At 34.6% G+C, this 25,594-nt stretch overlaps 2 protein-coding genes across 3 annotated transcripts; both read left to right on the plus strand.

Moving 5' to 3' along the window:
* The first annotated feature begins 968 nt into the window (after positions 1-968).
* On the plus strand, positions 969-13,471 carry LOC101892353 (elongation of very long chain fatty acids protein AAEL008004). Its single transcript, XM_005189602.4, has 4 exons — positions 969-1,134; positions 7,373-7,707; positions 7,769-7,874; positions 12,893-13,471. The coding sequence occupies exons 2-4, from the start codon at positions 7,417-7,419 to the stop codon at positions 13,195-13,197; spliced, it is 702 nt and encodes a 233-aa protein (XP_005189659.2). The 5' UTR covers positions 969-1,134; positions 7,373-7,416; the 3' UTR covers positions 13,198-13,471.
* A 5,876-nt stretch (positions 13,472-19,347) lies between these two features.
* Positions 19,348-25,251, plus strand: LOC101893043 (elongation of very long chain fatty acids protein AAEL008004). 2 transcript variants are annotated; one of them, XM_059121495.1, is made up of 6 exons: positions 19,348-19,404; positions 19,493-19,633; positions 19,716-19,906; positions 20,081-20,224; positions 24,609-24,714; positions 24,794-25,251. In XM_059121495.1, the coding sequence occupies exons 2-6, from the start codon at positions 19,573-19,575 to the stop codon at positions 25,141-25,143; spliced, it is 852 nt and encodes a 283-aa protein (XP_058977478.1). In that variant the 5' UTR covers positions 19,348-19,404; positions 19,493-19,572; the 3' UTR covers positions 25,144-25,251. The 2 variants fall into 2 exon arrangements, with proteins under 2 accessions (XP_058977478.1, XP_005189663.3); XM_005189606.4 differs by having other exon boundaries at positions 19,363-19,408.
* Positions 25,252-25,594: the final 343 nt, after the last annotated feature.

Below are 25,594 nucleotides of genomic sequence, written 5' to 3' on the forward strand. Positions count from 1 at the left end.
AAAATTTGATCTTTGTGTGGGGACAAGGAGTCGTCCAATATATTGCATCTTCACAGCAGATCTTGTGTTTCAAAGGAATCGGATGCTCATTTCGTGTTTTATGAGCTTTGTGGATACTATAAATGTTGACCCGTTGTAGGGGAGATACCAGAAGGAGTGAACCGGTATATTCCGTCTTCACACCAGATCTTGTGGTGACAACTATTTCACATTTTATCCGAATTATAATAATTTAACATTTTGACCCTTTGTGGGGGATGTACTTGAGGGAGTGGGCCGATTTTGTCCATTTTCTAGATCTAGAACTCATGAAAATATTGGGATTTGCAAAGTTGGAGCAAAGCCGGATGATTCTTTCTTTTTCCATGAAGCAAATTCGTTTCTTTACAAATTTCTACCTTTTGTGGAGAAGCTACCAGAAGGAGTGGGCCAATATTGGCCATCTTCGATAATGATGTTACGATGTTCTTTTTTTCTTTACAAATTTCTACCTTTTTTTGGAGAAGCTACCAGAAGGAGTGGGTCAATATTGCCCATCTCCGAACTCGATCTAAATTTGATAATAATTGTACGATTTTCTAATTTTGTATCAAATCGGATTCACCCTTCGAGAGTTATTATGCGCATCAACCACCCAGACTAACAGACACCCTCAGATTGACACCAAATGTCATGAAACGGATTTGGTCCAAAGAGTCCTAGGGTCTAAAACCGTTATATCAATGAGACACGCTTTGGCAGCCATATGGCTGGGGGTATACAACTGTGACAGTTAATGAAATCAATATCTTTACGTGTCACCCTTCAAAATGTTCTGTCTAGTTAACGTAGTTTTCAACATTTACGTTTCGAAAAAGAAACCATAAACGAAACGAAGCACATAAAAAATCATAAACTATAAATATTTATTAATAGCCACCAGCAACAATGCGTAAATGAAATTAATAAATTAAGTCTGAGTTGTCTTAGCCTGACCGATCGGTCGATATTGATCTAGTTGCGTATTATTTGTACAAGCAGCAACATCGTGCGATAGAGTTCAAGTTTAATAAATAAAAAATAAAATAATTAAAAATGCTGTTGTTAAAATTTTATACAAACAGGCTGCCTTTGGTATTAATAATTTGCGAATAGGCAAGTGTTATATTAATAATTATAATTATTTGTGTATATTGCGAACCCTGGAATCCTGTAAAATATTGTGAAGCATAAAAGAAATTATGAGAAAAACCTATCCATGGAAGGATATTACTGGCTAAAGTATAACTCTTGGACACAATTTTTCCCAATTCGAAACAATTTTTCTCAATTCCTCAGTAGGTAAGAGACAAATGCCTGGCGGACCGACTAAATGATATCCTTCTTCAATATGAATATATAGCAGAGATACCGGTGATAAATATATGTTTATATTTGAAATTTGTGTGAATTGAATCATATCAACTATAATCGTTAGGAATGCGTATTATAAGTTTGGATATGTATGGGAGATTTTTTGAATCGATTTCCACTAAATTTGTAATGGTATATTGCTGTTGCATGTGCAAATTACACTGCTCGAGACAAGTGTCTTTGCTGCAAAGTGCATTTTATGTCTTTCGAAAAAAAGAAACATATATATGATCTATATCTTGTTGTTACAAAATGGTCAGGCTTAATGGATAACAACTTCTGGGGAGAATATTCCACACAAAAAACAAGGAAACTGATGAGGATTGGTGGCTCTTTCCGAAAGCTAGGCATTTCCTGTCTTATCCCCTGAAAAAGATTACCATCGTTCTCCACTAATAAGCAAACGTTGTTTTTATAAAAAAACAACAATAAAGGGATTAAGTCTGACTATTTTGCCAGAACAAAATACTATGGTATCCCGAACAAACAAGCCAACACTGTTCTATGATCTATATCTAAATCGATCTGATCAAAACTTGGGAGATATTATTCTTATCGGAATTGGATCGCATGATCATTAACAAGTTAAAAAGCAGTAAGTTCGGCCGGGCCGAACTTTGAATACCCTCCAACATTTGGAACGAATTTGGAAATTTTCACAAAATAAAGTCCTTAAACAATTCTGTTAACATTTTAAAAATACCGAATATAGCTGTTATATTGGGGTCTATACGACATGGACCTACATAGGCCTTATTTGTCATAAGCCATTACCATATTGAAATTCGAAACTTGAAATAAATGGTGAATAATGAAGCTAAAATCATCAAAATATCGCATATAGGGAGGTACGGTTATATCGGAGCTGTGCGAAGACCTGGACCACCATAGACAATTTTCTGTCACAGGCTATAGCATCCATAACGAACTTCAAATACGACATCTCAAAAAATTTCGGTGGGTATTGTACCTACCGAATATAGGAGGTACTGATATATGGGGCTTATACGAAGACCTGTACCTGCATAGACAATTTTCTGTCACATACTGTAGTTTCCATTACGAACTCTAAATACGTAATTTGAAACAATTCCGTTAAAAAATAACGCTAAAATCATCAAAATACCGAATTTTGGGAGGTACCGTTATATGGGGGCTATACGAAGACGTGAACCTGCACATACAATTTTTTGTCATAGACTGGAGTATTCATTACGAATCTCAAATACCAAATTTGAAACAATTCCGGTGAATAATGTGGCTAAAATCATCAAAATACCGAATATCGGGAGGTACCGTTATATGGGGGCTATACGAAGACGTGGACCTACATGGCCCATTTGCGAACTTAACCTGCCTACTGGAAACATAAACACGTGTGCAAAATTTTAGCTTTCTATCTCAATTCGTTCGAAAGATAGCGTGATTACAACAGACAGACGGACATGGCTAAATCGATTTAGAAATTTACGCTGATCAAGAATATATATACTTTGTGTGGTCTGACATGAATATTTCGAGGAGTTACAAACGGAATGACAAAGTTAATATACCCTCCATAGTATGGCGGAGGGTATAAAAATCGTAATTTGGACCATACTAGAGGAAAACATGTGTGGGAGCTATATTTAAATCTGATGATTACCAAAAGTAAGTACGAGTCCATCAGGTTTTCATTTGTCCGTTACAAACAAATGTTCAAAGACATGCGGTTTATTATATAGCCCTAACTCCCACATACAAATACCTAACAGAGGCGCCTAGGCCCATAACAACCCACCTTTCCGCGGCATTGCTGTTTATACCGACGGTTCAATGATGGACTGTGGAACGGGAGCTGGTGTCTTCTGTGATACCCTTAATGTACGTGAATCCTACAAGCTTGGAAACGACTGCAGCGTATTTCAGGCGGAAATCTTTGCGGCCAAAAGGGCCACAGACCTGCTGGTCTGGAATACTGAGGTTAGCGGTCCGGTGACTATATATGTCTATAGTCAGACGGTCTTAAATTCCTTTACCATTAAGTCTGACGCTGTTTTGAACTACAGAAAAGCCTTGGAAAACACTGGGTTGTCCATCAAGCTCTGTTGGGTTCCTGGTGGGTATAATTACAGGTCACTGTAAGGTAAGGGCAATGACCTCGAAGTGGGATAGTGACGACATTGACTACTGTAGGATATGTCAAGATGAAGAAGAAATTGAGACAGTCGAACACTTGCTCTGCCACTGCCCAGCACTCATTAATGTGAGACACAGGCTGGTGGGTGTACTAGTGTCACATGATCTGTCTTATTTTTCTAACACTGACCCTATAGTAATTCTTCAATTAGCCAGAAGATTCAAGTGGCCAAAGACGACACGGCGAATTTCTTAGCCGTAGATCACACTCTATAACTCTATCTTTACCCCCTTCTATCAACCAGTCCTTCCTTTTTTCTTACTATTCTTCTAGGATGAACATGTTTCATAAACTTACACGAGCATAACCCATAACAGAATCGATTATAACATAGCTATGGCTCCTATGTATATGTTACATCCGATTTGGCGTTTAACTCCCTCACATTCGTAATATGCACTTCACAGCAATAATATTTGGTACCAGATATCAGATACAACTGAGAAATACCTGTTTCAAAATTTATCGTGAATTTTGGCAGTTCCGACTAAATTTAGCCTAAAATCAAGTGTTTCAAATATGGTAGCTTCCATATATATGTTTTTCCGATTCAGTATTTAAGTCCCACACATTCGTAATAGGCACTTCACGACAATGATAGATATCATATACAACTCAGAAATACCTGTTTCAAATTTAATCGCGATCGATTCAGATTCGGTTATAGCTCCCATATACATTTTTCTGCGATCTCAGGTCTATTTTGCACCAAGTGGCTAATCAGTCCAGAAGGGTGGGACCGATTTAGCCCGTCTTCGAACTCGATCTAAGTTCGACAATAACATTACTATGCACTAAGTTTGGACTAAATCGACAGTTATCGTGCGCGCCTAGATCGACTCCAAATGTCCTAAGCCTGATTTGGTCAAAGAGATCAAAGGTCTAAAACCGTTATTTTGCAATATGGCTAGAGAGGGTATATTTCATTTCAACGTGAAATTCGGAATCTGTCTAGGGGTGTTCGTCTGTCTCGCTGGCTGGCTGATGCACACGACAACTCTCGAAGAGAGTTCATGATATGAAAGACATAATATACCAATATTTCTATTGACACAAGATCTGGTGTGAAGACAGGATATATCGGTCTACATGCCCCACAAAGGGGTTAAAGTTTTGAATAACAAAATGCAAAATAACATAAAATGCAAGCTTCTCTCATTCCTATGTTTCTACTAACACAAGATTTTTTGTGAGCTGAAAATATCACAATATTCCATTCGGCAAATATTGAATAATGAGCTCGGGGTAAAGCCATTGAAATTTCAAACGTACAAGAATTTACACCGCAACAGAAAGAAACTAAGAGTTGCTAAGCTTGGCTGAAAGTGGCGAACTGCCGAATTTTTCGTTGTCCAACAGTTTGTAAACAAACAAAATTGATCGTGTTTACTTGGCAAAGATCGTGTTTACTTGGCAAAGAGGTCAGCTGAAAATGTGCACCTTCGGTTGGCCACCAGAACTCAAGCCCCGGCCATGGTGATACCGGACACCAATCCGTTGGACTATTGTGTCTGGAGTATATTGGAAAGAAAGGTTGACACTAAAAAATACCAAAGTAGCAATGACGCAGTGCAACATTCGGGCAACGTCTGACGGTTTCATTGGCCGGTTGAAGGCCATAAAAGTGCAAAGTTGACCAATTCGAACATATCTAAACTTATTCTAAAATGTGATGCTATTTCTGATATTTTCTGCATTAATTCAATCAAATTTTAAAAAACAAATTTAAAAATTATAGCGTTTGACTTTGTGGCAGTTTTTTATCTCACCCTGTAGTCTGACTACAGGCTATAGAGGGCAACATGGCTACAGAGGGAATACATTATTAAGACGGTCAAAGCGTCGAAATAACGGTTGAATTTAGACAAAATAATTTTTAGAATATTCAGACTCGATCTAGAGGATGTCCGTCCGTCTGTTTATCTGGCTGGCTGATGCTCACGATAACTCTCGAAGTAAGTATATGATTTAGTCCAAGCTTGGTGCATCGTATATTTTATAAAATTTAGATGGAGTTCGGAGATCGGCAATATCGGTGCACTCTTCCTGTACCTCTCCAGCAATAGATCAAAAATTCTAAAAAGCTAGGTCAGGTGCGAAAATAGACAATATTGGCGCACATCACCAAGTAACTTCGTACCACAAAGGATTAAAATTTTGAATAATTTTAATTCTCATAAAATGTGAATGAATTCAAAAAATTCAATAACGTCAGTCCAAGCATATTTTTACCATGAACAAATACACGCCACGCGAGCGCTCTGAAATAGTTTAAATTTACATTCAACAGAAGAAGTGAGAAGTGCGCCTTCTAAGAACACCATTAAGCGTTTATAAGAAAAATTTTCGACTGGTAAGGCTCTTTCTAATCCGAAGAGGCTATATAAAAGTCGACCAAGGCGATCGGCCGAGAATACCGCTGCCGTACGAGCCAGTGTTGAGAACATCCCAAAAACGCCGTTCTCAGCAGTTGGGCATGGCTCGGTCCACTTTATAACGGATTATTCGCATTCGCACAAAATGATCATGTCCGCTGAAGCCCATTTCACATTGAGTGGGACCGTAAATAAGCAAAATTGCCGTTTTTACGCCACTGAAAATCTTCAGGAGATTCAAGAAGTGCCTGTTCATGACGAAAAAGTCACAGTTTGATGTGGCGTAGTGCGAAAACGGTCATTGGGCCGTTTTTCTTCCAAAATGAAAATGGCCATGCTGTTACCATCGCGACATGATGACCAATTTTGTGATGCCAATTATTCGTCGAAAGCGTATGAGGCAGTTCTGGTTTCAACAAGACGGCGCTCCACCGCACTCAAGTCGCATAACAATCGATTTTCTGAAGAATTTGTTTCCAGGCCGTTTGATTTCGAAAAGTGGTGATTTGGACTGACCACCGCGTTCGCCCGATTTGACGCCGCCTGACTTCTTCTTGTGGGGATATTTGAAGTCAAAGGTTTACGTTAACAAGCCAAGGACCGTAGAAGAACTCAAGGACAACATTCGTGAGGAAATAGCCGCTTTTCCGTCCGAAATGTTTGCAAAAACGATGGAAAATGCAACAAAAAGGACACAATACGTCATCAACGCCAGAGGCGGTCATTTGAGAGATATCATATTCAAAAACTGATGTAAACGAATCTACTTGGAAAAAAATTAAATCATGAACATTGCCAACCGCCAAATTTTTATTTTTTTCTTTGATTAAAAAAAAACATGGGTCCGTCGAATATGGGCAACCTGTAATATATATACATGTATAAAAAATATATCTTTAAACTTTAAATGCTTAAGGTGGGTCCTAGTTCCGACACACGCCAGTACAAGAACTTTGTACCGCATCGAATTAATCAATTTTTTTCTGTTGCTGTCCACGCGACTTAAATCATATTCAATATTCAATGGAATGACATCTTCTATTCGCATTAGAATTACTAGCAAAACAACGTAGCTCGAAGAATAAATAATGTGACTAAGAATTTAATAATTTATTGTTTGCTTGAAACTAAAATGACAATTGTGGGTCAGTGTTATGGTTAATATGAATAAATTCTGAAAATCAATGCATATTTAAAAATGCTACTATGAAAACTCTTTAATTTATGATTAAGATATTATTCATGCATATATGAAAATAATTTAAACTTTCATTGCCCTTTGAATACCTCTTGGACCGATGATAGAGCTGCAAAACCTATAGTTTTCTAGCAAGAAGATGTGGGTAATTTAATTGGATATATGATTTGATAAAAATCGACAATCGACACTTAAAATTTGTATTAAAAAAATGTTTTCAAATTACAGATGCCCGCATAACAACACACCCGATTTTGGGTAGCCCCTGGCTAATGGTTGCCACAATTCTGTTGTACAACTTTTCAATACTGAAAGTGGGACCCCGATTCATGAAGAACAGAAAACCGTACAAAGTTGAAGTCTATATGAAGATTTACAATATTGTTCAGATTCTCATCAACGCAATGGTATTTTATGAATTTTTACGCTATGCCGTTTTTGCGCCGGACTATAGCTTAAAATGTGAAGCATACGATCCGAACGATAGAAGAGAGAGAACAATGAAATTGGTTCGACCGGTAGTACTGTATTATATTTCGAAAAACTTGGATATCCTGGATACCGTAAATATTTGAAGTGAGAATAAAAATTGGCAGCAATAATTGAATATGGTATTTATTGCAGGTATTCTTCCTTTTACGCAAGAAGTACAATCAAATTAGTTTCCTGCATCTGTATCATCATTCTATAATGATTTTCGGTACATACATGTATTTATCACAGATGTTTGGTATGTATATATTGATTTTTAACAATATATTCTTAAGTGTTATTCTGGATTTTGAAAAATATTCTTAGATTTTAGAAAATAATTAGAGAACAAGACAATTTTGAAATTATATTCTTATTTAAATTTTCTAAGGTGAAATCATGCATTTTTTAAAACATTTTAAGATTATATATTATTTTTAAAATATTTTCAAGTTATACAGGACTGTCATAGAAACCAATTTTGTCACTATAGGTTTTAAAAAATGATTTGGTGTCATGAAAATCAATGTTATCGGTTTTATTTTCGAATTAGAATTTTATCGGTTTTGGTTGTCATAGAAGCCAATATTATTGGTTTTGTTATTGCAAATAAACCAAGTTGCTTAGAGCTGTCACTTTTCATTTGCTTTGGATTTTTGAAGGATATTTAAAGGACCATAAACGTGGATTTTTTAAAGGATATTTAAAGGACCATAAACGTGAATTTTTTAAAGAATTTTTAAAGGATATTTAAAGGACTATAAACGTGGATTTTTTAAAGAATTTTTAAAGGATATTTAAAGGACCATAAACGTGAATTTTTTTAAGGAATTTTTAAAGGATATTTAAAGGACTATAAACGTGGATTTTTTAAAGAATTTTTAAAGGATATTTAAAAAACTTTAAACGTGGCTTTTTTAAAGAATTTTTAAAGGATATTTAAAAAACTTTAAACGTGGCTTTTTTAAAGATTTTTTAAAGGACTATAAACGTGGATTTTTTAAAGAATTTTTAAAGGATATTTAAAAAACTTTAAACGTGGCTTTTTTAAAGAATTTTTAAAGGATATTTAAAAAACTTTTAACGTGGATTATTTAAAGAATTTTTAAAGGATATTTAAAGGACCATTAACGTGCATTTTTTTAAGGACTATAAACGTGGATTTTTCAAAAAAAAATTTAAAGATTTTTTAAAGGACTATAAACGTGGATTTTTCAAAAAAAAATTTAAAGATTTTTTAAAGATTTTTTAAAGGACTATAAACGTGGATTTTTCAAAAAAAAATTTAAAGATTTTTTAAAGATTTTTAAAGGACTATAAACGTGGATTTTTTAAAGATTTTTTAAAGAATGTTTAAAGATTTTTTAAAGGACTATAAACGTGGATTTTTTAAAGATTTTTTAAAGAATTTTTAAAGATTTTTTAAAGAATTTTTAAAGATTTTTTAAAGAATTTTTAAAGATTTTTTAAAGAATTTTTAAAGATTTTTTAAAGGACTATAAACGTGGATTTTTAAAGATTTTTTAAAGAATTTTTAAAGATTTTTTAAAGGATTTTTAAAGATTTTTAAAAGAATTTTTAAAGATTTTTTAAAGAATTTTTAAAGAATTTTTAAAGATTTTTTAAAGGACTTAAAACGTGGATTTTTTAAAGGACTATAAACGTGGATTTTTTAAAAAAATTTTAAAGATTTTTTAAGGGACTATAAACGTGTTTTTTTTAATTTTTTAAAGGATATTTAAAGAACCATAAACGTGGATTTTTTAAAGAATTTTTACAGATTTTTTAAAGGACTATAAACGTGGATTTTTTAAAGATTTTTTTAAAGAATTTTTAAAGATTTTTTAAAGGACTATAAACGTGGATTTTTTAAAGAATGTTTAAAGATTTTTTAAAGGACTATAAACGTGGATTTTTTAAAGAATTTTTAAAGATTTTTTAAAGGACTATAAACGTGGATTTTTTAAAGAATTTTAAAGAATTTTTAAAGATTTTTTAAAGGACTATAAACGTGGATTTTAAGGATTTTTTAAAGATTTTTTAAAGGACTATAAACGTGAATTTTTAAAGATTTTTTAAAGGATATTTAAAGGACCATAAACGTGGATTTTTTAAGGAATCTTTAGGGGACCGACATGGATTCTTTGACAGCCCTGACAGTTATGGATTTTTTTAAGGAAAAGTTTAAACGACCATTTGTGATTTTTTTTAGAATATTTTAAAAAGGACCACGTACAGGGTTTTCAGAATAATTTGTAATGAAAAAGTTGGGCGGGCCGACTATTTGATACCCTACACCACTATGCATATTTTGTAGAGCACCCGTAACAAAATAATTTATATTGGAAATTTATTTGAAATAGATCATACCACATATAAACCTTTGGTTTTAGAGCAATTATAATTGGCTTTAAGAGTGAACAAATATGTGGGAGGCGTATCTAATCCGGAATAGATTTTCACCAAATTTGACGGAGACATTTTTATCTTTTATTCCAAATATCATTGCTATAGAGAGCATGATATCACTTTGAGAAGAATTATATTAAAAAAATAAATAAAATATATATATATATATATATATATATATATATATATATATATATATATATATATATTACTATTGTAAGGGATTTAAACACCAAATCGGTTAAAACATATATATGGGAGCTGTAGCTATATCTGAACCGATTTCCACCAAATTTGATGTACTTTCTTCTAGACTGAATTCAGTCCGATGTGACAATAGTCAGAACATTTGGACTGATGTTGGCCACTTGGTGCACAATTAACCCGAAATCTGTTAAAGATATATATTGGAGCTACACTGGTGGCCATAAAAATACAAAAATTATTTTGAATGAAAAATAATTTATGAATAACTAAAATGACCCAATTTTTGCTTGGTCAAAACCAAAGCAACTTTTTGTTTTTTATTTAAAAATAATTATATTTTGGCTAGTAGTCGATAGCCTAACCATTTTTTTTTTTTTTTTTTTTTGATAGCAGCTGCCCACCTACGAGGCTTTGAATCTGTAACACGCACAATTTGATCCTTGGGTATGCTTTCCCAGGCACCTTGGTTTTTTTTTTTTTTTTTTTTTTTTGAAAATATTATGCTTATTTGTTTCCGAATCTCGCTTGATCTTCTTGTCTACTATGGGGTTTGGGTCAGCTGGTTGCGCCGGCCATGACAAAACACCGCTTTTTGACTCCCACAACCAATCTTTGACAATTTTTGATGCATTTTTGGGGTCGTTTTCATGCTGAAACACCAAAATAATATATATATATATATATATATATATATATATATATATATATATATATATATATATATTCTTGATCAGCATAAAATTCTATGTCTAAATTTGACGTATTAGCTTCTAAACTGAACATATAGAAATCTGGACCGATTATCATCAACTTTCGTGGTGTAGTGGAAATTTTTACTCATTTTTCCTGTTACAAAAAAAAATTAAATTGGTAAGGCACTTTTCTTTTTTGTAAGGAAAATTAGAGATTGTATTAGAGTTTTGAACAAATTTCTTATAATTAATTAATAAACGACTGGTATCAAAAGGACTGCTAAAGCTATAGCCGCGGATTTGTAAAGAATTTGACTAACAACTAATCGGATTTTATAGACGATTTTTATACGCTCCACCATAGTATGGATGGTATATTAAGTTAGTCATTTCGTTTGCAACATCTCGAAGTATACATTTTAGATCCCACAAATTCTTGATCAGCATAAAATTCTATGTCGATGTCCGTCTGTGGAAATTACTGTAGCTTCCGAAATAAAGGAAGTTGGTTGATAACATTTTACTCAAATGTATGTTATTATGTCTGCAGGACTTTTGGTATTAAAAATGTGCCATGTAGGTCCACGTTTTGGTATAGACCCCATATTATGGTACCTCTCTAATTTCGGTACTTTCTTGAATTTACATTATTCACCGGAATTGTTTCAAATTTGCTATTTGAAGTTCGTAATGGATATTACAGCCTATGACAGGAGATTATCTGTACAGGTCCACGGCTTCATATAGCTCCCATGTAATGGTATCTCCCTGTATTCGGTATTTTGATGATTTTAGCTACATTATTCACAGATCTTTTTTTTTATATTCTGCGTTTGAGTATTGTAATGGTTCATGACAAAAGTTGCCTATGCAGGTCCACGTATTCCTACAGACCCTAATATAACGGCTACATTCGGTATTTTGAAGATTTTAACAGAATTTTTAACGGATCTTATTTTTTTGAAAATTGTTGAATTCGTTGCAAATGGTGGAGGGTATTTAAAGTTCGGCCCGGTCGAACTTACAGTTTTTTAACTTGTTAAAAATAATTAATTCTGAAGACTGTTTAAGCATTTCTGAAGTGTTTCTGCGGACTGTTAGAGGTATTATCAAGGATATTTTTAATGGATTATTGAGACCGATATCGTGGATTTTTCTAAACGTTATTTTATATAATATTTTCTAAAGAGTATTAAAACTATATTCGTGGAATTTTCAGACGTTTTTTATGAATATTTCGTAAGGACTATTTTAGGAGCTTTGAAGGATATTTTAAAACTATTTTCGTAGGGATAGTAAACATGTCGTTGTAAGAATATTTTGCTAAGAATCACATGTATATATAAAATCGAAAATACGCATATTAATGGTATATAATCGAGTATTTGAAGATACTTAAACAATATTCTACAGTCAGCTATAATCTAGATATATTTTAGGAATATGTGTTCACAGACCATCAGAAATAAATTTGAAATAAAGACAATTTAAATAAATGTTTATGGAATAGGATTCGGTTTGTTTTTGCATTTGGCATATACAGAAAATATAAGAGAATAAAAGTAAACTAGCAAGTAAGAAAACCAGAGCAAGTTTTGGTAGCGAATAAACTAAGCAAATAACCACTTTTCAAAGGAAGGGCATATATCTTTTTTGATATAGCATAGCTCAACCAATCTCGGAGATATGGGAACATTTTTATATTAAAATGTATTTTTCGGAACCACCTTTTAGAGGCCACAATTTTGAAGAAACCAGATAGTTTGATATACTTCCAATTGACTGACTACCTTATTTTAGTGGAATTTAAAATTTTTTAAACTTATTTTTTTTTTAATTTTTCTTAAATCCTTAAAATTTATTGATATTTTTTATTTCTGTAATCTTATTTATGTTATTTTGTTATATAATATATTATAATATTATTAATTTATAACCTATTTATTCTTCATTTACATTTTAATTCCAGCTTCGCATGTAACATCGACCGGCATTTTGAATTCGTTCATTCACGTTGTCATGTACACATATTATTTGATTGCTGCCACAAAACCGAAAATCGATCTAACTCCATGGAAGAAGATACTGACCAGTATGCAGTTAATTCAATTTGTTTTGCTGGGAATCCACTTCTCCTTGCCACTGATGTTCTTTACCTGCCGCGTTACCGTCTTCTGGACATGGGTTGCCTTCCTACAGAATCTATTCATGATTGCAATGTTTTCGCATTTCTACTATCGCACTTACATCCGTAAACCGCGAAAAGTCCAATGAGCAATACTCGAAGTACTATCAGCTTAAATTCCACATTGGTTCAGTTTCAAACTAAATATAAATTTATAAATAGGACTAAAATGTTATTGTCGTTTAAGAGTTAATTTTTCGTATTTTTCTAATCTCTAAAGAAATTAAAATGTTAATGTCAATTGAAAACTACGCATCAGAAATGTAGTTGAAAAGAAAGAAATTGAAAATAAATTTTCAAACCAAGCCTAATTTTATTATTATATCATTATCAAAAATATAATATAAACATTTTTAGCGATGATTTTTGACTTACTAATTATTGCTCCTGTTTAGAAATACTAGGAATGTTTGCGGGTCAATTGGTCAGCCACTGACTCTTCAGGGTGCCAATTTTTGTACAACAATTACACTATGAACCGAAGTCTTGTTAGAAACTAGAGCCTTTCATGAACTATCGAGAACCCCCAACGTATAGCTTTGTCATCGAATCAAACGTTGGAGGTATGGCTTATTTTTGAAAAACATGTGTTCAGTCAAATCCAATTTTAATCGAATTGAGATAGAAGGCTAATATTGTGCCTATATGTGTATTTCGTCAGTAGGGATATTAAAGGTCATGGTCATATTAGTTAAAATTGGCCATATTAGTATAGCAAGACTGAGCCTCTCGATATTCCCCAACCTAACTTTATTTCCCGGTATTCGATATTTTGACGATATTAGTGACATTTTCGAAGATAATTTTTAAATATTCGCTACTTACAGTTTGTAATGGGTTCTATCTTCTGTGGCAGATTATTGTCTATATTGGTTTTCGTGTAGCCCCCAGATACCTGCCGATATTCGGTATAACAATGATTTTAGCCAACTCACAGCCCCAATAATTTTATTTTTAAAGGTTTTCTTCACCTCGTGGTGGGGACATTAAAAGTTTGACATGGTCGAACTTAACAGGTTTTTACTTGTTAATTTATTAAAAATGCCTGAATAAACTACATACTACACTTCCTCAACTAAAAACGAGGGAAGTGACACCATCCGTCATCCTCCTTTCAAACCATAGTCAATATTTATTATTATTATTACTATATATTTTTTTTTTTTTTCAAGAAAAAAATCCCTCAAAAATTCTGTTAAAATCTTAAAAATACCGAATGTAGCCGTTATATTAGGGTCGTCGACGTGGACCTACATAGGCAACTTTTGTCATAAACCATCACAATATTTAAAGCGAAACTTGATTAAAAAAAATTGGTGAATAATGTAGGGAGGTGCCGTTGTATTGGGGCTATACGAAGACGTAGACCTGCACAGACAATATTCTGTCATAGGCTGTAGTATCCATTACTAACTTTAAACACCAAATTTGAAACAATTCGCTAAAATCATCAAAATACCTTTGTGGGGTGAAAAATGTACATTTCGAGGTGTTACAAACGGAATGACAAACTTAATATACCCTCCATACTATGAGGAGGGTATCAAAACCTTCGGGCTTCTACCCTGAACCAATTGATCTCCATCGGCAAAGATGTTTCCTCTTTTTTTATACATTTTATTTCCCTTTTCAACTTAAAACAAGTTAAAAAGTATCAGTCGGTATTGCCGCCAAATATATTCTCTCAGCCTATGTTCGATTATTTAAATATATTTTGACTTGTGTTAAGATTATTCAAACGTTTTAACCTATATGGAGCAGGTCCCGAAGGAATGGGCCAATATTGACTTGGGAATGGGCCAATATTGACCATTTCCTATCGGATCCAAAAATATGATATAAATATTGCGACAGATGTGCCAAGTCTAAATGGAATCGGATGTTAATTTGGCGTTTTATGAGCTTCATGGGAACAACTTCAATATTTTGTGGGGGAGGAACCAGAAGAAGTCGACCGATGTATTCCCCCTTCACACCAAACCATGGGTTAATACAAATATTAGGATGTGTGAAATTTGAAGACAATCGGACTTTTTTTTTACCATTTGTGGGGGAGGTACTTGATGGAGTGGACCGACATTGTCCATTTTCACACCTGACCTAGCACTGACGCAAATATTAGGATTTGCAAAGTTGGAGCAAATTCGGATTATCCCTTCTCTTTCTGTGCAAAAAATATATTTTTTGAAAATGTCGACCTTTTGTGGGGGAGGTATTAGAAGTAGTGGACCGATATTGCCCATCTCCGAACTCGATCTAAGTTTGACAAAAATATTACGATGTACCCAATTTGGACCAAATCGGATACTCCCTTCGAGAGTTATCGTGCGCACCAGCCAGATTTGGTCCAAAGAGACCTAGGGTCTAAGACCGTTATTCGACTAGGCACGTTTTGACCGTATCAAATGATATATACCCTCTGTAGCCATATGGCTGAGGGTATAAAAAGTCGATATTTCTTCGAGGTAGGCTTACATATAAACCACCAGTCTTGCATTGGAATCCGAAATTACAATTATTTAATAAAAACTACAGGCCAACATATCATTCGCATCAAAAAACCAGTAAAGAAAGTCTTAAAGTCGGGCGGGCCGACTTTATGATACCCTACACCACTTTGCTAATTTAGTAGAGTTCCACATAACAATTAAAAGTCTTTATGGGAGAATTCAATCATACACACCATGATTATAATTATTCGGACTTGTATTGCCCATTTGGTGAAAAATTAATTTGAAATCATATAAAGATATATATGGGAGCTATATCCAAATATGAACCGATCTCGATAAAATTGGGCAAAGACATTTCTGAGCTGTTTTTGATATATGTCCCTGAATATCGTTGTTACGGATTGCATATTACGGTTGTGGGTAACAAATATAACAAATCGGATGAACAATATACTACTAGCTTCTACTTTCAATTCTGTCGTAAGTGCCAAATTCCATCCCATTTGGGCAAATATTAGACGTTTGGTGCGCAATTAAAGGTAAATCGGACGAAGTTATATATGGGAGCTATATCCAAATCTGAACCGATCTCGATAAAATTTGGCAAATGTATTTCTGAGCTGTATTTGATACATTTCCCCAAATATTGTTGTTGCAGAGTGCATATTACGGCTGCGGAGGACAAAAATAACAAAACGTATGAACAATATATATGGGAGCTATAGCTATATCTGAACCGATTTCGATCAAATTTGGCATACCTATTTGCAGGTCCAATCTGATCGTACGTGCAAAATTCCATAAAATTCGGACGGATATTACACGTTTGGTGCACAATAAAAGCAAATCGGACGAAGATATATATGGGATCTATATCTAAATTTTTACCGATTATCTCCAATTTCAATAGGGTTCGTCCTTGGGCCAAACAAATGATCTGTGCAAAATTTCATCTGGATCGGACAATAAATGCGACCTGTACTTTGTTTACAAAAATACATGGACAGACGGACGGACGGACATGCATAAATCGACTCAGAATGTGATTCTATGCAGATCATCAAAAGGAACTATGGGTCTATCTCGTTTCTTTTTGCCTGTTACAAACAAATGCACAAAGACATAATACCCTGACCACCTTGTGGTGTAGGGTATAAAAACCCTTGGAAAATTTGACATGTGGTTTAAGTTTTTACCGATTTATTGTTGAATGTGAACTTCCCTAATATAAAGCATGGGACATTTGCAATAATTGGTCAGCTGATAAACAGCTGTAGTTTTAGGACTTTTTAACACTAAGAAAAATATATTTAAGTAAATAGTCCCATAGAATTACAGATTGAGGACGCAGTTTGTCAAAGGATGTAAATACTCTCAACAGAATGTGTCCTTTTATTAATGTTAACATTCTGGCATAAAACTTTAAATGCTTTTTCTTGAAAACCCTCGCAAAAAGTGTACCACAATCTGTGGTAGTAAAATTGATAATTTGAAATTTTTATGAATTGAACAGTGTTTGGCTTGTTTGTTCGGGATACCATAGTATTTTGTTGTTGCAAAATGATCAGGCTTTATCCCTTTATTGTTGTTTTTATAAAAACAACGTTTGTTTATTAGTGGAGAACGATGGTAATATTTACCAGGGGGTAAGGCAGGGAATATCTAAAATGAGGCCGGAGCTCGCGTTACGGTCAATGGAGATCGTTACCGCACCATGATCAATGATTTTTTGTTTACAAATATGGATGACATTGATCCGGAGGAGATGTGGTTTCAACAGGATGGCGCTAAGTGCCACCATCTACTTATTGAAATCAAAATTTGGCGATAAGTTGATTTCGACAAGTGGACCTGTCAATTGGCCTCCAAGGTCGTGCGATTTGACACCTCTCGATTATTTCCTGTGGGGCTACGTGGAGTCACTTGTTTATGCTATAAACCAGCAACAATTGACGCCTTGGAGACCAGTATTGTTCGTGTTATTCGTGACATACGGCCAGCAGTGCTCGAAAAAGTGGCCAAAAATTGGACGTCCAGAATGCGCTTCGTCAAGAACAGCCGCGGTGCCCATATGCCCAATATCATTTTCAAATTTTAATGTCTCGTATTGATCTTTCGAATTGATTAAAATTTAAGATTGTGTGTTATTTTTTACAATTTCAAGTTCTATCGGGCTTAAAAAATACCCTGTATTGTACATGATACCCAACATATTAATTCCTCAATCCAGATTACATTCGATAGATTTGCATGGTCAAAATTTCATCTTGGGCTAAGTCATGCTTTGAATGTCAACAAGACAGGTTGGACACCACGTAAAATGTCGTATTGGTTAATTCCCAATCCCAGACGAACGATTTAGGGTAGAAGGCATATATATATAACTAGACCTCTCCGACCGTCAGAGGGCTACAGATATTCTCTAAGTTGTATTCATAGATTTACCGGACTAACAGAGGATATTCCAATGAATTCTTGATCAGCATAAAATTCTAAGTCGATTGAGCGATATCCGTCGGTCTGTTATAATACACTGTCTTTCAAACGAATTGAGATAGAAGGCTAAAATTGTGTATACATGAGTATTTTGTCAGTGGGCAGGATAAGTTCGAAAAAATGTCATGTCGATCTACTTTTTCGTATAACTCCATATAACGGTAGCTCTCAATATTCGATATTTTAATGATTTTAGCGCCACTATTTTGTAGTTCCGTATGAATACTACAACTTATGACAGCAAAATTGTTTATTAATGTTCACGTCCTTGTATAAGCCTCATATAACTGTGCCTCCAAAGATTCGATGTTTTCATGATATTAGCGTAAAAAATTGTGTACGCAGGTTTTCGTCTTCGTATATCTCCCATATAACGGTTTTCATATAAACGGTATTTTTCGACGAAATTTTTTCTTAAAATTTAACAAATGGTGAAAGGTATCAAAAGTTCCACCCGCCGAACTTAGCTGCTTTTATTTTGTTTTATTTTAAGACCTAATGTTCCGTTTTATCATAATCCTCTTCTCTACTTTGCCCGCTGTTGGTATTGAACTAGCAATCTTCCGATTTTTTGTTAAACATTAAGAATTGTTTCAAGCATTAATCGAACTCACAAACTTTGGTTTTTAAATCGGAAGCACACTCTCTGCTTATTCCCAACCTCTCCACCCCCTCTCTCCATTATGTACAACCTACTGGAAATGTAAAAGGTAGTAGTACATAGAGCTCCCAGGTTTCTACCGGGGTACTCTGCAAAAATACCTGATTGCAAACCCATTATTTTATGAGGAATAAACCAAACTATGCATTTCAAATTTAAAATCTGATTTGTCAACCAATAGCTCCGTTTAAGTAACTCTTCTGTACTGTTACCGTATTTTCTGGAAATGGTGTAAAAATATTTTTCGTGTAACAAAATCCCTAAATAATTGGGCGAAGAACGTTCTTCACAAGCCAATTAGAAGTTATTTAGCCTAGGTTGAATTCCGCAATTTCTTGAAGACTTCATGACCCCTTTTAGGGTCTTTGAACTGCCAAAAGAAAAATAGTTTTCTTTAAAAAAAAAACACAATTAACATAAATTATTTCCGCAGCTAATGTTTTTTATTTAAAATTTCAGTTTATCGTACTTTGCATACAACACTGAACTAAATTAACAAAATTGAAAAAAAAGACTTTTAATGTTATTTGGCTGCTATTGCCTTCATGGTCAAACGAATTACGTTCTTCAAAATGAATATTCATTTCCATTGAATATTCGGCGGTAAGGTATCTATATTATATGTTTCAAAAAAAAAATTTACAAAATTTTCTGATATCATTCATCGAATGACTTTCTTACCAAGAGCAAGTAAATTCCATTACACTTTTGGGGCGCATGTCGGAATTGTGTAAAAAATAAAAATTTTTTATATGTTTTTTATTCTAATTACAGAGGGTGGAGATAGAGAGGTGTGAACGTGCAAGCACGTTTTTATAAGTTGTAAAAAAGCGTCAATTTCATCAGCCAGCAGCATGTTTTACGTTGTGAAATATTTATATGGATTATTGGCCCAGCAATATGCTGATCATGCGGGTAAGTTGTAAGAAGTGAATGAGACATTTGATGATGGACTTGTGACATTTCAATAAATGTTTGTTTTTTGGTTTTATTGCAGACCCCCGTGTAAAAGACTGGCCTTTGGTCTACTCGCCAGTGATTCCGGTCAGCATTATAGCCTTGTATTTATTGTTCGTCCTGAAATACGGTCCAAAATGGATGGAAAACCGCCAACCATTTGAATTGAAAAATATAATGCGTGTCTACAATGTCATACAAGTTATAGCCAACTTGGTCCTATTTGTTTGCGTATGTATTGCATTAAGTGCGCCGGTCATGCCTTAGCATTGTTCACTCTTTATTGCGTTATATCTTTCGCTATTTGCCAAAACAATCTAATTTGTCTAATGGATTTACATTTTTTTTATACAATTTTTCGTTTTATTTTTTTGCATTTTCTACATGACCACTGCACGTGGACAGGCCATTCCGAATTCGTATGGCCATAGAAACTTTAGCTTTCGCTGCCAACCTCCGGAACCAACAAATACCGAACCATGGATGATGAATTGTCTTTATGTAACCTATGGCTATTATTTAACAAAGTATTTGGACCTTTTCGATACGGTATGTACTGATGTATATTTTATGTAAAACAGTTAAAGTTACAGGCCATATATTGACCCATTTAAACTGCAATTTTGGTTAAAAAATTGCATAAAGTGCAGACTTTATTAAAGCAGAGTTAAAAAATTGGGTTGTGACAGAAGCGAAATATATTGTTGACCTTTAAACTCATTCGTGGAAGTATTACGTATTGGAATACATGAATAACAAATTTGATTTTTCAAAAGAGAACGGTAATGACTAAATTAAGTGAATAATTTCTGCTCCGCACTATATGCCTCATATAATGCATCACGAAACTCAAATGATGTCTACAACAAGTAAAAAAAAAACATTAAGTTCGGCCAGGCAAAACTTTTAATACCCTCCACCTTAGGGTAAAGGAAACATTAGAAGAAGTGTGGCAAAAACCATTAAAATGTCGAATATTGGGAGGTACCGTTATATGGGGACTATACCAAAACGTGGACCTATACATACATTGTTTCGCCACACGAACTAGGATCCATTATGACCCACAAATACAAATTTTTAGTCAAATCAGTGAAAAAATGTGGCAAAAACCATCAAATACCGAATATCGGGAGGTACCGTTATATGGGGGCTATACCAAATCGTGGACCCATACATGCAATTTTTGGCTACCGGAGCTGGAACTCATTATGACCAACAAATACGAATTTTTAGACAAATCCGTGAAAAAATGTGGCATAAATCATCAAAATACCGAATATCGGGAGGTACGGTTATATGGGGACCATACCAAATTATGGACCCATACATGCAATGTTCCGCCACCGGAGCTGGAAACCATTATGACCCACAAATACCAATTTTTAGACAAATCGGTGAAAAAATGTGGTAAAAAAACTAAAATACTAAATATCGGGAGGTACCTTTATATGGGGGCTATACCACAACGTGGACCTATACATGCAATGTTTTGCCACACGCTCAGGGACCTGCTATGACCTACAAATACCAATTTTAAGACAAATCCGTGAAAAAAAGTGGCATAAATCATCAAAATACCGAATATTGGGAGGTACCGTTATATGGGGACTATACCAGAACGTGGACCGATATATCTCATTTTCAATACCAACCATCCTAGACACAATGCAAATAGCTCTGCTAAATTTTGGAGCTCTACGTCAAATAATGTGGGCTGTATCGAGATTTCAACAGACAGACAGACAGACGGTCAGACAGAGAGACATCGTTGAATAGACTTAGAATTTTATGCTAATTATGAATATATATACTTTCTGGGATCTACGACGAAAATTTAAGGATGTTACAAACGAAATGACAAAGTTAATATACCCTCCTTTCCAAGATGGAGGGTATAAAAATTGTATAATAGTGGGTGAGATAAAAAAAACTACAATAATGTCAAACTCCATAAATTTTACATTTTTTTCTAAATTTTATTGAATGAATGCAAAAAATGTCCGAAATAGCATCAAATTTTAGAATAAGTTAAGATTTGTTCGAATTGGTCACCTTTGGCACGAATTATGGCCTTCAATGAAACCGTCACACCGCCAATGAAACCGTCACACGCTGCCAGAATGTTGCTCTGCGGTATTTCGGCCCATTCCCGGTGGAGCGCTTGCTTGAGATGATCGACACTTTGGTATTTTTTGTGCCAACCTTGCTTTTCAAAATACTCTGGACACAATAGTCCAACGGATCCATTGCGCGCTGGAAATGAAGCGAGGAACCTCATTTTGTAACTATTCTTGGGTGGCGCGTGCTGAGTGCGAAGGTGCTGAGTCCTGTTGGAATGTCAAGGGTTTGTGGCCGAAATGTTTGCGTACCCAAGGCTTTAATACACCCTCCAGAATATTTTCGCGATAATGTTCGGCATTTATTCTGATGCCACGGTCGATTAACACGAGCTGAGAGCATCCATATCATCACCATGGCCGACGCTTGAGTTCTGGTGGCCAACCGAAGGTGTACATTTTCAGCTGACTTCTTTGGCAAGTAAACACGATCTTTTTTTTGTCTACAAACTGCTGGATAACGAATGTTTTCTCATTGAAGAAAACCAAATTCGGCAGTTCACTACTTTCGGCCAAGCGAAGCAACTCTATTTTCTTTCTGTTGCGGTATAAGTTCTTGCACTTTTTGGAATTTCAATGGTTTTACCCCGAGCTCATTTTTCAATATTTGCCGAATGGAATATTGCGATATGCTCAGCTCACGAGCCAGCAAAATCAAAAAAAGTTTCGGTTTGTGGACCATTTCAACCCACAAATAATTTGTATTCATCTTTTAAAACAATGGGCTTCTATTCTGACCCTAACCCCACCTCCATTTTCAATCGGGATCGGGACATAATTGCGACTTGTAGCGTGATTACACGTGATATACATAGCTAGATTGACTCAGCTTGGCGAGATAGCAAGATCCATATACACAGTGTGAGGTGAAAAAAACTGCAACCAACTTCAGACTGCTGTCATTTTTAAGCCACTCTTCCGACAGCTGTTCAAATTATTCCAGTGACAGCTCATTATATTGTTTACAAGCGCACAAAAGCATTTTGGTGTGAATCTTTCAGAAAAAAATTTATTCGTGATGGAATTCAAGCGTGATCGTGTGATTTCTTTATATTTGGCTGGAAAACCAAAAGTGGCTATCGTTAAAGCACTCCAGCATTTAAATGTGAATATATCTTTTGTGTCTCGTACCATCGCTCATTACCGTGATACTGGTAGCGTAGCCCGACTTCAACAAGTGGACGGAAGAAAACAACAACATCAGCAGAAATGATTCGAAAAGTACAGAAGCTACTTGATCGAAACCCGCGTGGCGAAATGGCTCGTGAGCTGAGCATATCGCAATATCCCATTCGGCAAATATTGAAAAAAAAACGAGCTCGGAGTAAAGCCATTGAAATTTCAAAAATTGCAAGAACTTATACCGCAACAGAAAGAAAATAGAGTTGCTTCAGCTCGTATTGCAAATATCGTCCGATCCTCACGAAAATTTTCACAAGGGTAGGGTTGGGCTCAGAAGGGCTAGGCCTATGGTTTTCAAAGATGTTCGCAATATATTTAGAGGTTGAAATGGACCAACAACTAAAATGTTCCTGATTTTGCGGCCGTTATAAAGGTCACAAATAGAAAGCAAAGAACACGAAGTTAGAGTTTGGGACAGCGGGTAGAATGGACCACTATTTTGTGTAAATAATACCAAAATTAATACCAAATTACTTACAGGCGATATCCGAAATACACAAAATTCTAACTACTGCTTTATTGTGCTGATTCGTTGACGAAAATAGCCAAATATCGTAGATAATCAAATCATATATGTGAGACTAAATTTTGAGATACAGAGGGGCCTCTTGCCTTTGGAGATGATCGGAAAATAATGAGGGGGTTCAAATGAACAAAATTAGAAAAAAAATCCTGATCACACAATTGAAGCCAATCGACACGCCTGAGAAGATAGTTAAGGATAGGGAAGAATTCTAGCATTTTGGATGACCATTGGATTATATTTAGATCGAGTTCGGGGATGAGCAATATCGGTCCACTCCTTCTGGTACCTCACCAACAGAAGGTCAAAATTTAAAAAGAAAAATATTTTGCTGACCTGAAAGATAAATTATAATCAGATTTTGCTCCAACTTTGCAAATCCTAATATTGACATCATCACCAGGTACCTCCCTCTCAAAAGGGTCAAAATTTTGAATAAATATAACTCTTATATAAAGTAATGTGTAAGTCCGACTGTTTTCAAATTACACACATCACCATATTTTTATTAACATAAGGTGTGACAATGGAATATATCGGTCCACTCCTTCTGGTACCTTTCCCACAAAGGGTCAAAATTTTGAATATCCATGAAGCTTATAAAACGAGAAATTAACATTCAAACAGACTTTATACATCTCAATAGTTCTATCAATACAAGATTTCTTATAAATCATCAAATTTCACACATTACATTATTTCGAATTGTACAAGATTTGCTATGAAGATGGGATACATCGGTCCATTCATCCTGGTACCTCCCCAACATAGGCTTCTAACATATTGTAGTGTTGTAGAGTATCACATGGTCGGCCCCGCACGACTATAGCCTTCGCTTACTTGTTTTAAAATAAATATCACTACCGACTTGTCAAATAGCTTAAATCGGGGTAATATATTGGCTGTTGGCTGTCACTGGATCTTATTGGAACAATACTACACAGCGTCTAATCTTTTTATAAAAATATTTTTCATCAGGTTGCTTCTAAGTATGAAATAAACATTTGACGAAGTAAAATTGTCTTTAAAAGTGAACTTTTTCTAACCACAGAATTTTTAATTTAGGGTTGGATTTCGAAAAAAATTCATATAACTTTTTTAATTCCAGATATTCATTGTGCTGCGTAAGAAAACACAACAAGTGACATTCCTGCATGTCTATCATCATGCCGGTATGGTATTAGGGGTTCATTTATACATCACATTCTTTCCAGGTACATGCTCTTTCTTTAATTCAAATATCATCCAAATTCTTAAACAATTAATTTTCATACGTGTTTTTTTTTTTCTCAGGAAGTCACTCCACCATGTTGGGTGTCATAAATCTGCTCGTGCATACCGTTATGTATGGCTATTATTTTATTGCCTCCGTGAGACCATCAACATCATCGCTGTGGTGGAAACGTTACATAACGCAAATGCAGTTGGCACAATTTGCCTATTTGGCATTCCACTTTTTGCAAGTGGTCGTCAACAATTCCTGCAATCATCCATTTCTAATAGCAATTGTTGGATTTATGCAAAATATTTTCATGTTTTCACTATTTTTCGAGTTCTACTACCGGACATACATGAGAAAGGACAAGAAGGTGAACACTGCAGCTGTGGGAGTAGCAAATGAGAAACAATTGAAATCAAGTTAGAAAGAAGATGTAATTGTTTTAAATTTTAATAATTATTCTAGTAAGAATAAATAACAATATTAAATTATATTCTGATTTTGAAGAAATAAATAAATATTAGCGACAAGATTTGAATACAAATTTGAGTACAAAAAGTCGAGCGGGGCTACACCACTATAACAAATAAAAGTTTATAGTGAAGTGAATTTATGTGAAGTAGATCATATCGTTATATCTCCTCTGAAGCGATTTCCACTAAATTAGACGGAGGCATTTGTATCTCTCGCATATATTTTGGAACTATAGCTAGAGCTCATATTACCCTTTTTGTACTAAATAAACGTGAAATCGGAAGGTCGTCAACGAAAAGTCCATCATAAAATTTTAGATTCGCTCCAAAAGTGCTTATTAGATCTTTCTAGAACAGGGTTGCCCATATTCGACGGACCCATGTGTTTTTTTTTTTTTTTAA

This window comes from Musca domestica, unplaced genomic scaffold, assembly GCF_030504385.1.
Source record: "Musca domestica strain aabys unplaced genomic scaffold, Musca_domestica.polishedcontigs.V.1.1 2, whole genome shotgun sequence".
Classification (NCBI taxonomy): domain Eukaryota; kingdom Metazoa; phylum Arthropoda; class Insecta; order Diptera; family Muscidae; genus Musca; species Musca domestica.